General features: G+C 61.6%; 4 protein-coding genes across 4 annotated transcripts in view; 2 read left to right on the top strand and 2 right to left on the bottom strand.

Annotated features, from left to right (window-relative positions):
• The window catches only part of SDRG_11637 (hypothetical protein), a gene marked incomplete at its 3' end in the record, with an annotated part of 2,838 nt that extends 2,752 nt beyond the window's left edge, over positions 1 to 86 (top strand). The window contains exon 7 of the mRNA XM_008617683.1: positions 81 to 86. Within this exon, the coding sequence (XP_008615905.1) occupies positions 81 to 86 (6 nt within the window). The remainder of the gene's footprint in view (positions 1 to 80) is intronic.
• Positions 87 to 103: 17 nt separating this feature from the next.
• SDRG_11636 (hypothetical protein) lies at positions 104 to 8,750 on the bottom strand (the record flags this gene model as incomplete). Its single annotated transcript, XM_008617682.1, has 5 exons — positions 104 to 2,838; positions 2,884 to 3,087; positions 3,514 to 3,555; positions 3,598 to 8,132; positions 8,180 to 8,750. The coding sequence occupies 5 exons, from the start codon at positions 8,748 to 8,750 to the stop codon at positions 142 to 144; spliced, it is 8,049 nt and encodes a 2,682-aa protein (XP_008615904.1). The 3' UTR covers positions 104 to 141.
• A 419-nt stretch (positions 8,751 to 9,169) lies between these two features.
• On the top strand, positions 9,170 to 9,637 carry SDRG_11635 (hypothetical protein; the record flags this gene model as incomplete). Its single annotated transcript, XM_008617681.1, has 1 exon — positions 9,170 to 9,637. One exon carries the CDS (start codon positions 9,170 to 9,172, stop codon positions 9,635 to 9,637), a length of 468 nt encoding a protein of 155 aa, XP_008615903.1.
• On the bottom strand, positions 9,575 to 11,558 carry SDRG_11634 (hypothetical protein). Its single transcript, XM_008617680.1, has 7 exons — positions 11,318 to 11,558; positions 11,106 to 11,265; positions 10,860 to 11,054; positions 10,262 to 10,811; positions 10,152 to 10,216; positions 10,000 to 10,103; positions 9,575 to 9,953 (listed from the first exon to the last, which is right to left on the bottom strand). Exons 1-7 carry the CDS (start codon positions 11,500 to 11,502, stop codon positions 9,782 to 9,784), a joined length of 1,431 nt encoding a protein of 476 aa, XP_008615902.1. The 5' UTR covers positions 11,503 to 11,558; the 3' UTR covers positions 9,575 to 9,781.
• Between the last annotated feature and the right edge of the window lie 712 nt (positions 11,559 to 12,270).

Raw genomic sequence — 12,270 nt, 5'->3', positions numbered from 1 at the left:
GTGCTCGAAATCGCTCTGCATCCTACCGAAATCGCGCAAAGCTCTTCTCCAAAATCGCGTATATTTTCACACAATAATAGCCATGATAACGCAGCCTCTTTGCCTGCACAATATACCACCGACGACCTTTCTCTTAAGAGCTTAGCGCAGAACTGGTACGAGGCGGAGGCAGAGACCCACAGGCAACGAGAGCGCACCAAGGCCGAGAGCGAGCATCAGCTGTGTCGACGTCAGCGGCTCGCAGCTAAACGCGACGCCGCCAAACTGCGTGACAATCACTTGTATGATAAACTGGAGCAGGAACAAAGCAAGAAATGCGTGGTTGGCCCCGACGCCCGTAAACACATTGCACTCGTCGCGAAGCTTGCGCGCGTTGATTTCGTTGAAGATTTGGAGAAACACAAACGTGGCAAAGACCATCGTGTAGTGCTTTGTTGGCATCGGTGCGTCACGACCGGACGGCACGTCCAGAAGCTCGTCGCCATAGAAGACAAGCAGCAGAAGTAAGCACACTTGAAAGAGGCTTTGACCGACAATGTGCTTGGCCATCGTTTTCGAGATGAGCGGCTTGGTGCGCGGGTATGGCTTGCGCTCGAGCAGCGCGTCGGTCGGCTTCTCTGTTGCAAGTGCAAGCGATGCAAACAGGTCCATGATGAGGTTGAACCACAGCATTTGAATCGCCGTCAGCGGCGTCTTCGCCAGAAAGAGAGAGCCGAAGACTGTGAGCGCCACCGCCGTCAAAATCACGGTAAGCTGGAACTGGAGAAACTTGGAGATCGAGTCGTACACGTTGCGACCCCACTTGACTGCGTTGACAATCGACTTGAAGTTGTCGTCCATCAAGATGATATCGGACGCGTCCTTGGCGACCGCCGTGCCGCAAATGCCCATCGCAAAACCGACGTCCGCCTTCTTGAGCGCCGGCGCGTCGTTGGTGCCGTCGCCCGTCACCGCCACGACCTGCGGACCGTGCGGGTACACGTTGGACGCAATCAGACCCGACACGAGCGTGTACTTGTCCTTCGGGCTCGACCGCGCGAGCACGCGGAGCATGGGCCAGATCTTGTCAAACTCGCTCTGGATGATGTTGCCGTTCGAGTCCAAGACGCGGCGACGGAACTCGGTGCCTTCCATGACCAGCGACCCGTCGTTGGGCGAGAGGATGCCGCACTTGAGCGCGATCGACTTGGCCGTCGCAATGTTGTCGCCGGTCACCATGCGCACGACGATGCCGGCGTCGTTGCACTGGCGGATCGCGCCCGGCACTTCGTCGCGGACCGGGTCTTCGATGCCGACAATGGCCACGCACGTGAGGTCGCGCTCGATCTCGTCGTCCGACCAGCTCTTGATGTCGTCCATCGACGCGTCAATGTCACGGTACGCCAGGCAGAGCGTCCGGTACGCCTGGCCAGCGTACTTTTCAATCACGTTGCTCAGAATGTGGCTCTTCATGTGACTCTCCATCGGGATCGTCGAGCCGTCGAGGCGCTGCTGCGACGTGCAAAGCTCCAGCACAATCTCACTCGCGCCCTTGGTAAACACACGGCACGTCGTCGCCGAGACGCGGACAACCACCGACATGCGCTTCTTGGCCGAGCTGAACGTAATCATGTGGCCAATCTCACCGCCCTTGCGCACGTCGGCGTAGGCGACACCCATGTCGGCGGCAAACTGGAGGAGCGCGCACTCGGTCTTGTTGCCCGTGTGCTCGGGCTTGCCGCCTTCTTTGAGCGGCGGGAGGATCTCGGCCGTCGAGTTGAGGCAGATGCCGTCGCAGAGGGCCGCCATGGCGACCGGCGACAAGGCAACGCCGAGGTCGGCCGAGGACGAGAATTCGGTGCCGCCGACGTAGCTTTCGACGACCGTCATGCGGTTGGTTGTGAGCGTCCCCGTCTTGTCCGAGCAGATCGTAGTCGCCGACCCCATGGTCTCGCACGCGTCGAGGTGGCGCACGAGGTTGTTGTCCAAGAGCATCTTCTTGATCGAGTAGGAGAGGGCGATTGTGACAGCAAGCGGGAGACCTTCGGGAATGCCCACCACAAGGACCGTGACGCCGAGGATGAAGAACGTCAGGTATTCTTGAAGGTGTTTCTGGGACCACTCGGGCTCGTCGACGGCGAACGTTGTGATCGAGTAGCGCGTTGCTAGCGCTATAAAGACAAGCAGCGCTACGACCACGCTCACCTTGCCGAGGAGCAACATGACGGCGTCGAGCTTGCCGTGCAGTGGCGACGCTGGCTCTGAGACTGTCTTTGAAGTTACCACGCCGTCCGCGGCGCGCGGAGTCTCGATCGCGCGGTAGCCGTCCGAGTTGGTTTCTTTTTCTGTCGAGGACGATGGTGTCGCGAGCGCCTTGCCGGCCACGAGCGAAGCGATCATACCGGCCTGTGTCGACGCGCCGACGCAGAGCACGAGCATGCTCCCGACGCCTTCCATGACCTGCGTGCCCGCGAGGACGATCTGCTTGGTCACGTATGTCGACTCGCCCGTCATTGTGCTCTCGTCGAGCTTGAGGTCATGGCTGGCGAAGACGAGGCCGTCGGCGGGTACGATGTCGCCGACCTCCAGGCGCACGACGTCGCCGACAACGAGCTGGAACTTGCGCACGAGAGTGGGGCCGCCATCCCGAAGTACCTTGATGCGCTCGTCTTGCTTGACGCGGTTGAGCGCGCGGAACTGCGCGTCTTTCGCGTGCTCCTGGTACGCAGTAACGAGGACGATGCTAAATACGGCGAGAAGGATCCACGCGCCTTGGATCCAGTCGTTGGCCGCGCCTTGGGCGCCGCCCAGCAAAAGCGACACGACGCCCGCGCCACACAGAATGCGCAGCGTCACGTCCTACGCGTCACCATTGTCATAGGCGTCATTGGCATATGAGCGAACCTCGAACGTCATGCGCATGCGGGCGAGAAGCGTCAGCGGCAAGTCCACGACCAAATCGTTGGTGCCAAACGTAGCTGTCCGCTGGGCCAGGTCGTTCGTGTGGGCCGACTTCAGGCCGACGTCGAGGCGGACGTCGAGCGCGGCCGCGAGGCCATCGACGCCGCCGAGAGCAGTAATCGCGTCGGCCACACGCGCGTCGTCGGTCTCGACGAGGCGGACGAGGTCACCAGCCAAGAGTCGCAATCAAATGAAGCATCGTCGTATATTTTCACACAATAATCAGCCAAGAGGCGCATCGACACCACTGCAACTACTAGTATCATCCCACATGTATCCATCGAGCATCTCGGTATCCGGAGAGCTTTGCTGTGTCTGCGAGGTCGACTCTACTGGCAGCTGGCACCTCGCATGACGCCATGGCCAAGGTGGTGGCAGGTCGTCCAACGCGAGACGAAACTGGTGGCATGCGAGGGTACCATGCTCGCTATTACGAGGAGGTATAAGGGAATAAACACTTGGTGTTAGCCCTAACCCTTGGCCAAGGACAAGAAGAGACGACTAAAGAGGTAGAAATGCAGAGGGACGAATTAATTAATCGACCAAGGACGCTTACGGCTGGTCGTGGCTCACTTCGCGCAGCTTGCGGCTCAGCACGTGCACAAACGCATAATTCTACAAAAAACATGAGCATTTACCGGGGATCGAAGCGCGTACCTCGAAATCCGTGCCCAAGAGCGTCAAGATCGACTTGGCCTGCGCGCCGTTCTCGTACTGGAGCGCATGCAGCGTCAGAAGCGCGACCATGTGCTCGACGAGGAACACCATCGTCTCCTTGTGAAACGCCGCGTCGCACGTTGCTTTCCCATCGACAAAGAGCGCAGCCTTCCACGCCTCCAGCAGCCGCTTCCACACGTTCCACTCGTCGTTGGCAAACAGCGTCGTCGTCTTCTCGGCGCCTTGGAGGCGGAGGCGGCAGAACGCCATGGTGTGGCACAGCGTCAAGCGCGACGCATACAACGCACTCTGCGCAAAGAGGCTCCACTTGCCATCGACGAGAATCTCGCTGCGCTCTTGCTCCGAGAGCGTGCGCGGCGCCAGCGTCGTCCACCACCCGCCATGGAGCACGTGGAGCCCAAAGAACGGAAGCAGCGCCAAGAGACGCTGCGTGAGCTTGTGCACCTTGGCCGCGCCGAGCCCCGACTCGAGCAGCGACGGGAACGCCGCAAGCGTCTTGAGCAAAAAGGTCATGAGCGAGAGCTCCGTCACGTGGTTGAGCGAGATCGTCGCCTCGAGCAGCTTGACGCTCGAAGCGACGCGCTTCCAGTGAAAGCCCACCGACTGCACGAGGAGCTCCATGAGCTCCGTGTGCTGCGGCAACGACGCCGCGAGCGCCGCCAAGAGACGCAGCACGGGCAGCCACTGGTCGTAAAAGGCTTGGTCCGCCGCCAAGTAGGCATCGAGCGGGCCGTTGTGGGGCTTGACGGGCCGCGACGGGAGGTCCACCGTCATGAGTGCACGCAAGGCGCCGCCTTGCAGCAATGCCAGCGCTCCGTCCTTCGTGCCGGCCATTTGCGTCCAGAGCGAGAGCACGGACGGCAGCACGAGCGTCGACGCTTGCACGTCATTCTTGAAGAGACCGCAGAGGTGCGGCACTTGGTGCTGGAGCAACGGCAAGACGCTCGCCGACGGCAAGCTTTCGAGAATGTTCATCGCAAGACCCATCGTGAGCGGCACCGTGACGTCGGTCGCGTCACGGCACACGAGCGCCACAAACTGCGCGTCGACGGTGACCGCGGTCGCACTCGGCGTCGATGACGTCAAGACGTCCAAGTGCCCACCCGAGGTGCTCGATGCATGCGCCTCAAGGTACCGCAGCACGTGAAGGTAGCTCGTATACAGGCTCGAGCGCGCGCGGCGGCCCGCGGCCGGGTTGCCACTGGTCGTCGTCGTGCACTGGATCGCCTTGGTGCAGCGCTCGAGGAGAAGTCGGCGCTGGGGCGCCGACAGCGGCGCCTTGTCTGCCATCGCGCTGCGCAGCTGGAAGCTCATCGCGACCGTCACCTTTGCCGCCAATTCGACCAAGTGCGCGACAAGGCCCGGGGTCTGCAGCGTCGAAAACACCGCATCGAGCGTCCGGTGCAGCGCGGCCACCGGCGCCGCGTACTGCAAGACGGCGACTTCGACGAGCTTGCGCCACGCGCCAAGCGCTTGCGCTTCGGCACCAATGCGCTCCGAGTACCGGTTCCAGCTCAGCGCCCACTGCAGCACGTTTGCGACGTTGCTCGCCTTGTCGCGCGTCTCCACCGGCGTCCACGCAAGCGTCTCGCTGCGTTCGAGGAGCGCTGAAAAGGCCGGAATGTCGATGAGCAGCTGCCCGTTCTTCTCGAGCGTGCACTGCTCAGCGAGACCCAGGCTGTGGGCGTCCGACGGGCGACTCGGCGGCGCCAGCGAAAATGGCGTCGCGTTCAAAAGACTGAGCAGCGGCGCCGACGGCGTCCAGAGCCATGAAGCGACTTCCGTGCACTTGGCATGGAAGAGCCATAGAGCAAGGCTCTCGAGGAGCCAGCGGCGGCACTGCACGAGCGCCAATTGGTCCCGATGTGCACCGACGCGGCTCGCGACGAGGTGCGGCAGCATGTCCTGGGCCTGGCGGAAGAGGAAGCAGTTGAGCGTCGGGCGACCGAGGCGCTGGAGCGTCAGCGGCAGCGTCGTCGCCGACGACAAGAGCACGTGCAAAAGACGGTAGCACTTTTCAGCGAGCGTCGGCGCCGCCAAAATCAAGCTCGCATTGTCGAGGAAGAGCAAAATCGCATCGAGGGCATTCGCGCCTTGGGCTGCCGCCATGAGCGCCGGCGTCGGCCACCCAAGGAGGAACGTCGCGAGGTTCGGCATCGGCTTTTGCACGTTGGCCAAGAGCAAATCGAGGAGCGGCGTCTTGAGCGACGACGTGGGGTCCATCAGCGACGCGACGACACCGTCGATCATTGCACCGTCGACGCCGGCGTCGACAAAGATCTCGACGAGGCGCGACGGCGACGGAATGTTGCCGCTGAGCAGCGAAAGAAGCTGCACCGCTAGCGTCGCGATCGGTGCGTGCGGGTACCGGAGGTACTTGCACACCTTGACAATGTGCACCGGCGACCGCGAGAGAAGGCTGGCGAGCGGCTCGGCGGCGCGGTCCTGAAGGCGGCTCTCGCGCAAAAGCGACAGGAAGCGCTCTTCTTTATGCATAGCCAGCGAGAGCATGTCGAGAATGAGCACGACGCAGTCCTGGCGCTTCGAGAGGGCGTTCCACGGGCGCACGTGGTCTTCGGGCTGCACAAGCTGGAGGCAGAGGTCGCTCGTGTAGGCCGTGTGCTGGGCTTCGTACGCGCTCTCGAGCTCGTCGACCGACGGAAGCAGGCCGAGCAGCATCCGCAACACGTTGCTGTCTGTGAGCAGCTTGGAGAGCAGGTGGAAGCCGCTGGCCTTGGGCTTGAGCACCTGCGTCGAGCCGTTGGTCATGTTCAAGACGACGTACTCGTCGACGAAATCGCCCGGTGCCGGCTCGTAGCGCTGGAGCACGTCGTGGAAGAGGCCGAGAACGTTCTCGAGGAGCGTCCACTTGTCAAGCGCGTTGTCGAATTCGCGCGTCGTCATTTTGAGAAAAACGTGCTCAATCACAAAGTCAAAGTACGGGCGGTTGCCGCTCACACGGTAGCTCGACCCGCATTCGTCCGGAAACTCAAACTCAAAGAGCGGTCGGAGCAGCGCCACAAAGCCGTTCGTCGCCGGGTACGTGCGCTGCATCGACTCGATCTGCTCGAGCTCAAACTGAATGCCCGTGTTGGCGACGCTCGACGTCGTCGTGAGGATCTGCGCGGCCTCGAGGTGCTGCCACAGCAGCTGCGCGAGTGGCGCCGAGATCACAAAGCGCGACAGTGTCTGCATGACCGCGCCCTTGAGCGACGACGGGATCGAGCAGCGCAAGAAGCTCAGAAAGAGCAAAAGCACATTGCTGTCGGGCCAGTCGAGGAAGAAATGGACGATCGCGCGGTTCCCGAGCACCGACTGGAAGATCTGCAGCATCGCATCGAGCGCTTCGACCTCGGCCACTTGGAAGCGGTGGCCCACCGTCGACGACGACGACGTCGTGGTCGGCGCCGACCCCGGCAACGTCGGTTCATGCGACAGCACGCGCCGGTAATTGTCAATGGCCGCAAAAAAGTGCTTCCACGTCACTGGCGGCGGGCTCTCCTTGATGTGCTTGTACGCGAGCTCCGGGCACCCCGGGGCACACGACGAGAGGAGCTTCATGTACGCGAGGCGCGACGCGTTCGTCGCCTGCGACAAGGTCGCCGACGCCGTCAGAAACGACTGGTGCGCGCTCCAGAACGTGCTCGCAAACGTCGGGTGGAGCTGGCTGAGCGCAATGCCGAGCTCGAGCAGCTGCGTGAGCGTATCGGGGGCCGAGAGCGCCGCGTTGAGAATCGGGAGCGTCGTCGTCGGCGTCGATGTCGGCAGCAACGAACCGTTCTTGTGCATCGGGAAGAGGAGGCTCACGTAGGCCGAGAAGAAGTCTTCGAACGCGCCTTCGTACATGGCGAGGAGCGTCGACCCTTCGGGGGCAAATGGAAAGAGCAGCTGCACGAGCAGCGTGAGCCCGTTGTGCTTGAGCCCAGCGTCGTGCAAGAGCGTAACATCGCTCTCGCTGACAAACGTGAGCTTGGCCATGTGCTGCGCAAACCCGACAGCGCCGAGGAGGAAGAGCACACCGTGAAACTTGCACGTCGAGGGCGCCTTGAGCAGCTGGAGGATCTCGGTGGCGACGCCGACATCTGACGTCCACGCGAGCGACGGACTCACGGCCTCGCCCGACGACCGGTGCACACGGAGGGATGACGTCTGCAGCGTCGACGCGAGCGCTGCGTGCGCGTAGCTGAGCGAGTGCAATTGACAAGCGACCTCCTTGACGTCGTACGGACTCTCCTCGGTCGAGAGACCGAGCGCGCCTTGGAGCGCGGTCGTGACGCTTCCGCTCGTCGCCTGCACGCGCGATCCAATGGCTTGGCAGAGCGACACGAGCGCCTTGAGCTCGGACGGCAGCAGGAGCGTGCTGGACGCAATGAGAAAAATGCATTCGGCGATCGTCTTTTGCCACACCATGGCCATTGCGTGCATTGTCTTGTTCTTGAGAAGCGTCGGGATGGTGTCGGTGAGCGCGCGACAGAGGTGGCCGAGCAGGTCCTGCTGCAAGAGGCGGTTCGTGTCTAGAAGAAGAAGATGAGGACCATGCGTGCAGCATCGATCGACGTACAGTCGAGGATCGCATCCTTCTTTTGCGCCGAAATCGTCGGCTCGAGACGGGCGCGGAGGAGCTCAAAGAGCGCTGTCAATACGGCGTTGGTCTCGGTCAAGAGAAACTCGCGCGCGGCGCGGGGCACGTTGTCGCGCAAAAGCGACGGCGGAAGGCGGTTGCGGTGCGTCACGAGTGCGCGGTTGTCCGGCTCGCTCGCGAGGATCCAGTACTTCAAGCACGACACCTCCGAGAGATGCAACTCGTCCGCCATCTCGATGATTTGCTGCTGGATGGCCGGGATGACCGGCACGGTCGACGGCGACGCGCTGGCCTCCGATCGCACAGAGATCGAGCCCTTCTGGAGTAGCGTCCGGTCGGCCGGGACAGGCACGTTGCCCGAGATGAACTGGAGCGGTGCGACGAGAAGGTCCTTGGCGTCGTCGAAGGTCGCGGCAAAGTCCGCGGACCAGTCGACCTGCGGCAGGAGGAGGAGGCTGACCTCCTTCTGGAGCTCATGCCCACGGAGGCTGCCCACGTCGACGAGGAGGAGCGCGGACCCGTCGGCCGCCGGTCCAACAACACCTGCCATTAGCCTTGCGAACCGAATTTGAATTGTTTGCCACAAAATATCGGGCAAAACCACGACTTATGACCAATCAGAACTACCAACGACTTCTTTTTTAACCAATCGGATCGCGAGTGCGAACCGGGCCAATCGACGCCATTGTTTTTCCGGCGCTTAGATTCGGCATCGCGCCACGCCCGGCCCGAGCCCAGGACCGCGTGACGCTGCGCACGCCCTTGATTGCTCGGTACTCGATGCTATTTCAACTGCAGCCTTGTGTCCCAGTTCTCTTGAGGTCAGCTATAGACGTGTCTTTATTTCCGGGACGCCTCTTTGTGCAGCGGCTGGCCACGCCGTAGATGTGGCACATGCCGAATGTACTATCGTATCCGGATACCACCGCATTGACCACAGCAGCTGCCACTTGGATCGCGGCCGCCAGCATGGGCGTCCAGTACCGAACCAAGACGCTACTGCATGTGACGCTGAGCGGGCCGACCGGCGCCGTCCCGCGCATCGTACCCATGTCGATCTACATCTTCCCAGGAGAAGCGCTCACCTGGTTCAACGAGCCGGGGCGTGACCCGACGTACCTGAGCCAAATCGTCGATGGCCTCGGCCAAGGACCCGAGTGGGCACATCTGCAGACGCAGATCGAGCGTGTAAGCCAGCCTGACAAGAAGGACAAGGCGCTACCGTCGCGCGAGGTTGTCCTCGGGGCCATCAAGTTTACATACGTTGTCAAGCCGATCGGTCGCTCGTACACGGTTATGCGCCCAAGCGACGACGGCCGCGCGCTGCCCATCCCGTTGAGCGCCATCGAGGTCGTCGTGCACACGTTTCCCAAGCACATGTCGGCGAATGCGACGCAGCCATCGATCACGGACTTTCTCGAGCAACCAGCAGCGTAGCGAGCGTCCGCCAACCACGTCACTTCGCCACACGAGCCCATTAAAGCCATATAGGCGACGCCGTATGGGCAGCTGTAAACTATATTCTCTTCCTCCATCCTCTCGAGCGGCGCCGTCCACTTCTCCGCGGCGCGTGCTCGTCTTCTATGCCGTCGCCGGCGGGCGCGAGGCCAGGAGGAGGCAGTTTTCGAGGCTCTCAGTTTGTTCGCAGTAGTGCACAAGCTCGGCGTGCATGCCGTGCGCGCGCAGGTAGAGTACCCGGCCCATGTCGATGACGCGCTTGCTCTTACGGCCAAGCGCCGTGCGCTTCTCCCGGCTACGTCGCAAGCGTGCTTGAGCCGCGTACGTGATGCGTCACGTACCTCCAGCCAAGAACCGTCTCGACAGCGTCGCCTTCGGTGCCCATACCGCACGTCGCCCAGCCCGAGAGCGAGACAAGCACCTTGAAGTCCGCAGCCGAGAAGCCCTAACCCTCGATGATAAGCCAGAGTCGGCAATAGCGAATCGTTGATACGAGCTCTTTGAGGTACGTCGGGTTGACATAGTCGTCCCAGCTGCACGCGTGGTGGCAGCAGAGCGCTAGCATCGAGAGATCAGGTTGTATCTCATGCACGCTCGTCGTACCAATCGCTAGACCGTGCAGGTCCGGGCTCATCGCGTTGGCTTGCACCGGTGGCAGTGTCGTCGCGAGGGCTCGCAGCGAGAGGTCGGTCGCGACACCGCAGAGGTGCTTGGAGAGACACACGAGCGGCGTCTCGGTCGCTTCCTTCATGCCCGCAAGGTTCAGATGCCGAATGTCGATCTTGGCGCGCGTGCACTTGCTCTCGGTTGCAATGTACTGGTCGGCCTTGCCCCGCGTGCCGGCGCGATCGATGAGAATGAACGGCGACGCTGGGTACAGCTGTGTGAGCGCGAGCGAGAGCATCGCGCGCCCCGCGCCGAGCTCCATGTACGTGAACGACGGGTGCAAGAGGCTCTTGCGCTCCATGTGGCCGATGATCGACGCCTGCTGCTGGATATGGCGCAGCGCTCCGTGCGACGCGCCGGTCGCCTCCTTCTCCAAAAGCAGCTTGGTACACCCGTCGTGCTTGAGCGTCTCGGTCGGGATCGAGCCGATGGCCTTGGCGTACGCAGCCTCAATCTTGGCAGCAAAGGCGTTGTAGTCCATCTTGGCCTACGGGAAACGTGGGTTGGTGGTAGCGGTATTGACATAGATGCGTACCAGGATTTGGAGGATGGATGCTTGGCGCGCCGCCGACGGCGCTTGGTGGCTGTTGTCCTCCGTCTCATTCTCGGGCTCGTCGACGCTGGGCTCGGTGCTCTCTTGCGGCGTGGCGGCGTGCGCCCCCGAGTTGATGTTGCGTGAGAAGTACGGCAGCGCCTGCATGGCCTCGGCTTCCTTGAGCTTGTTGCAAACCTACGACGATATCAATATGCAGGACGCTCATTTAGGCGTATATCGATGTACCACCAAGTGCTTCTTGAGGTCGTAGAGGTACACGGTGTGCGATGGGTCGAGCGTGCAAGGGACGCGCTGCCGCATCTCGGCCTTGAACTTCTTCGACTTGTTGCTGACAAAGCCTTCGTCACGCTCAATGTGGTTGCCACAGTAGAGCGAGCCCGCGACGCTATGAAGATCCGATATCGTGAGGCACAAACGAGCCCAAGACGGCGTCGCACCGAGCCACGTTGCAGTAGCGGGCCTTGCGCTCGAGCTTGAACATGCACTGTGTCCACTCGCCGTCGGCAGCCGCCTGGAACTTGTCGCGCTTGCGCTTCGAGCGCTTGTTCACGCCTGGGTTCTTGACATCGCGCTTGGCGCTGGCGTCGGGTGTGGCGGCCGCAGCGGTCGGCAGGGTCTCCATCTCCAATTGTTGATTGACCAATGGCCACGAAGGCTAAAAACACACGACAATTGGCGTGTAAACGAAATGCATCTGGAAGGTCTGGCATGCACTTGGCAGGACAGTGTCGACGTAGATATATCCTACATACAAATAAATATGTAGGGTAGATACGATCCTACGCCTCAAGTCGACGTAGTCCTGCCCCGGTGGTAGCCTGCACAAGGTGCAGGCTAAGGTGGCGTTGTTTTAGATAGCCTTGACAGCGTTTCATCATCATCAAAAATGCAAAGCGGCGTCCATGGGCCACGAGCCTCTGCACGAGCCTGGCAAGACTGCGCAACGTAATGCTACGGGGTAATCATGAGAGGCCCGTAGGTCTCCGCTGCACTTGACGCAGTCCTTCTCGGACATCGCACGGCAAGAGTTGATTTGGGTGTCGGGAGGGATCTACCGTTCGCTTCCAAGCTCCAAACTTGACCGCGATTGCTAGCCAACTAAGATCTGTTTGTACCGTGGGTGGGACGCTGCACTGGCAAGGCCGCGGGCTCGAGCCGGGTGAGGCGCAGCTGGTTTGGGTCCATTGCAGACTGAGCGCGGGCAACCAGTTCGGCTCAACTGGGTGCGGTCGTGTCGACGGCGTCGAGGCTGGCGCTACCGTCGTTGGATACAATGCGGTCTGCGCGCGGTGTCCAAGACCTCGCACCCGTGATTTGTAGCCTCGAGAGCCATCGGGTGCCGCTGAAACAAGCTAAAAAGTTGGCGCTCAGCGCAAAACGTGGCGCCACC

This window comes from Saprolegnia diclina, assembly GCF_000281045.1.
Source record: "Saprolegnia diclina VS20 unplaced genomic scaffold supercont1.43, whole genome shotgun sequence".
Taxonomy (NCBI): domain Eukaryota; phylum Oomycota; class Saprolegniomycetes; order Saprolegniales; family Saprolegniaceae; genus Saprolegnia; species Saprolegnia diclina.
Note: the sequence above shows the minus strand (reverse complement) of the source record. Positions and strands in the feature narration are given on the sequence as shown.

What these genes read in the sequence shown, in the direction of transcription:
- SDRG_11634 (XM_008617680.1), bottom strand. Translation starts at nt 11,502, where the DNA reads ATGGAGACCCTGCCGACCGCTGCGGCCGCCACACCCGACGCCAGCGCC. An exon ending in CGCTACTGCAACGTGGCTCG is followed by an intron (nt 11,266 to 11,317) that starts GTGCGACGCCGT and finishes GGATCTTCATAG; the next exon opens with CGTCGCGGGCTCGCTCTACT. An exon ending in CCTGCACGGTCTAGCGATTG is followed by an intron (nt 10,217 to 10,261) that starts GTACGACGAGCG and finishes TCTCGATGCTAG; the next exon opens with CGCTCTGCTGCCACCACGCG.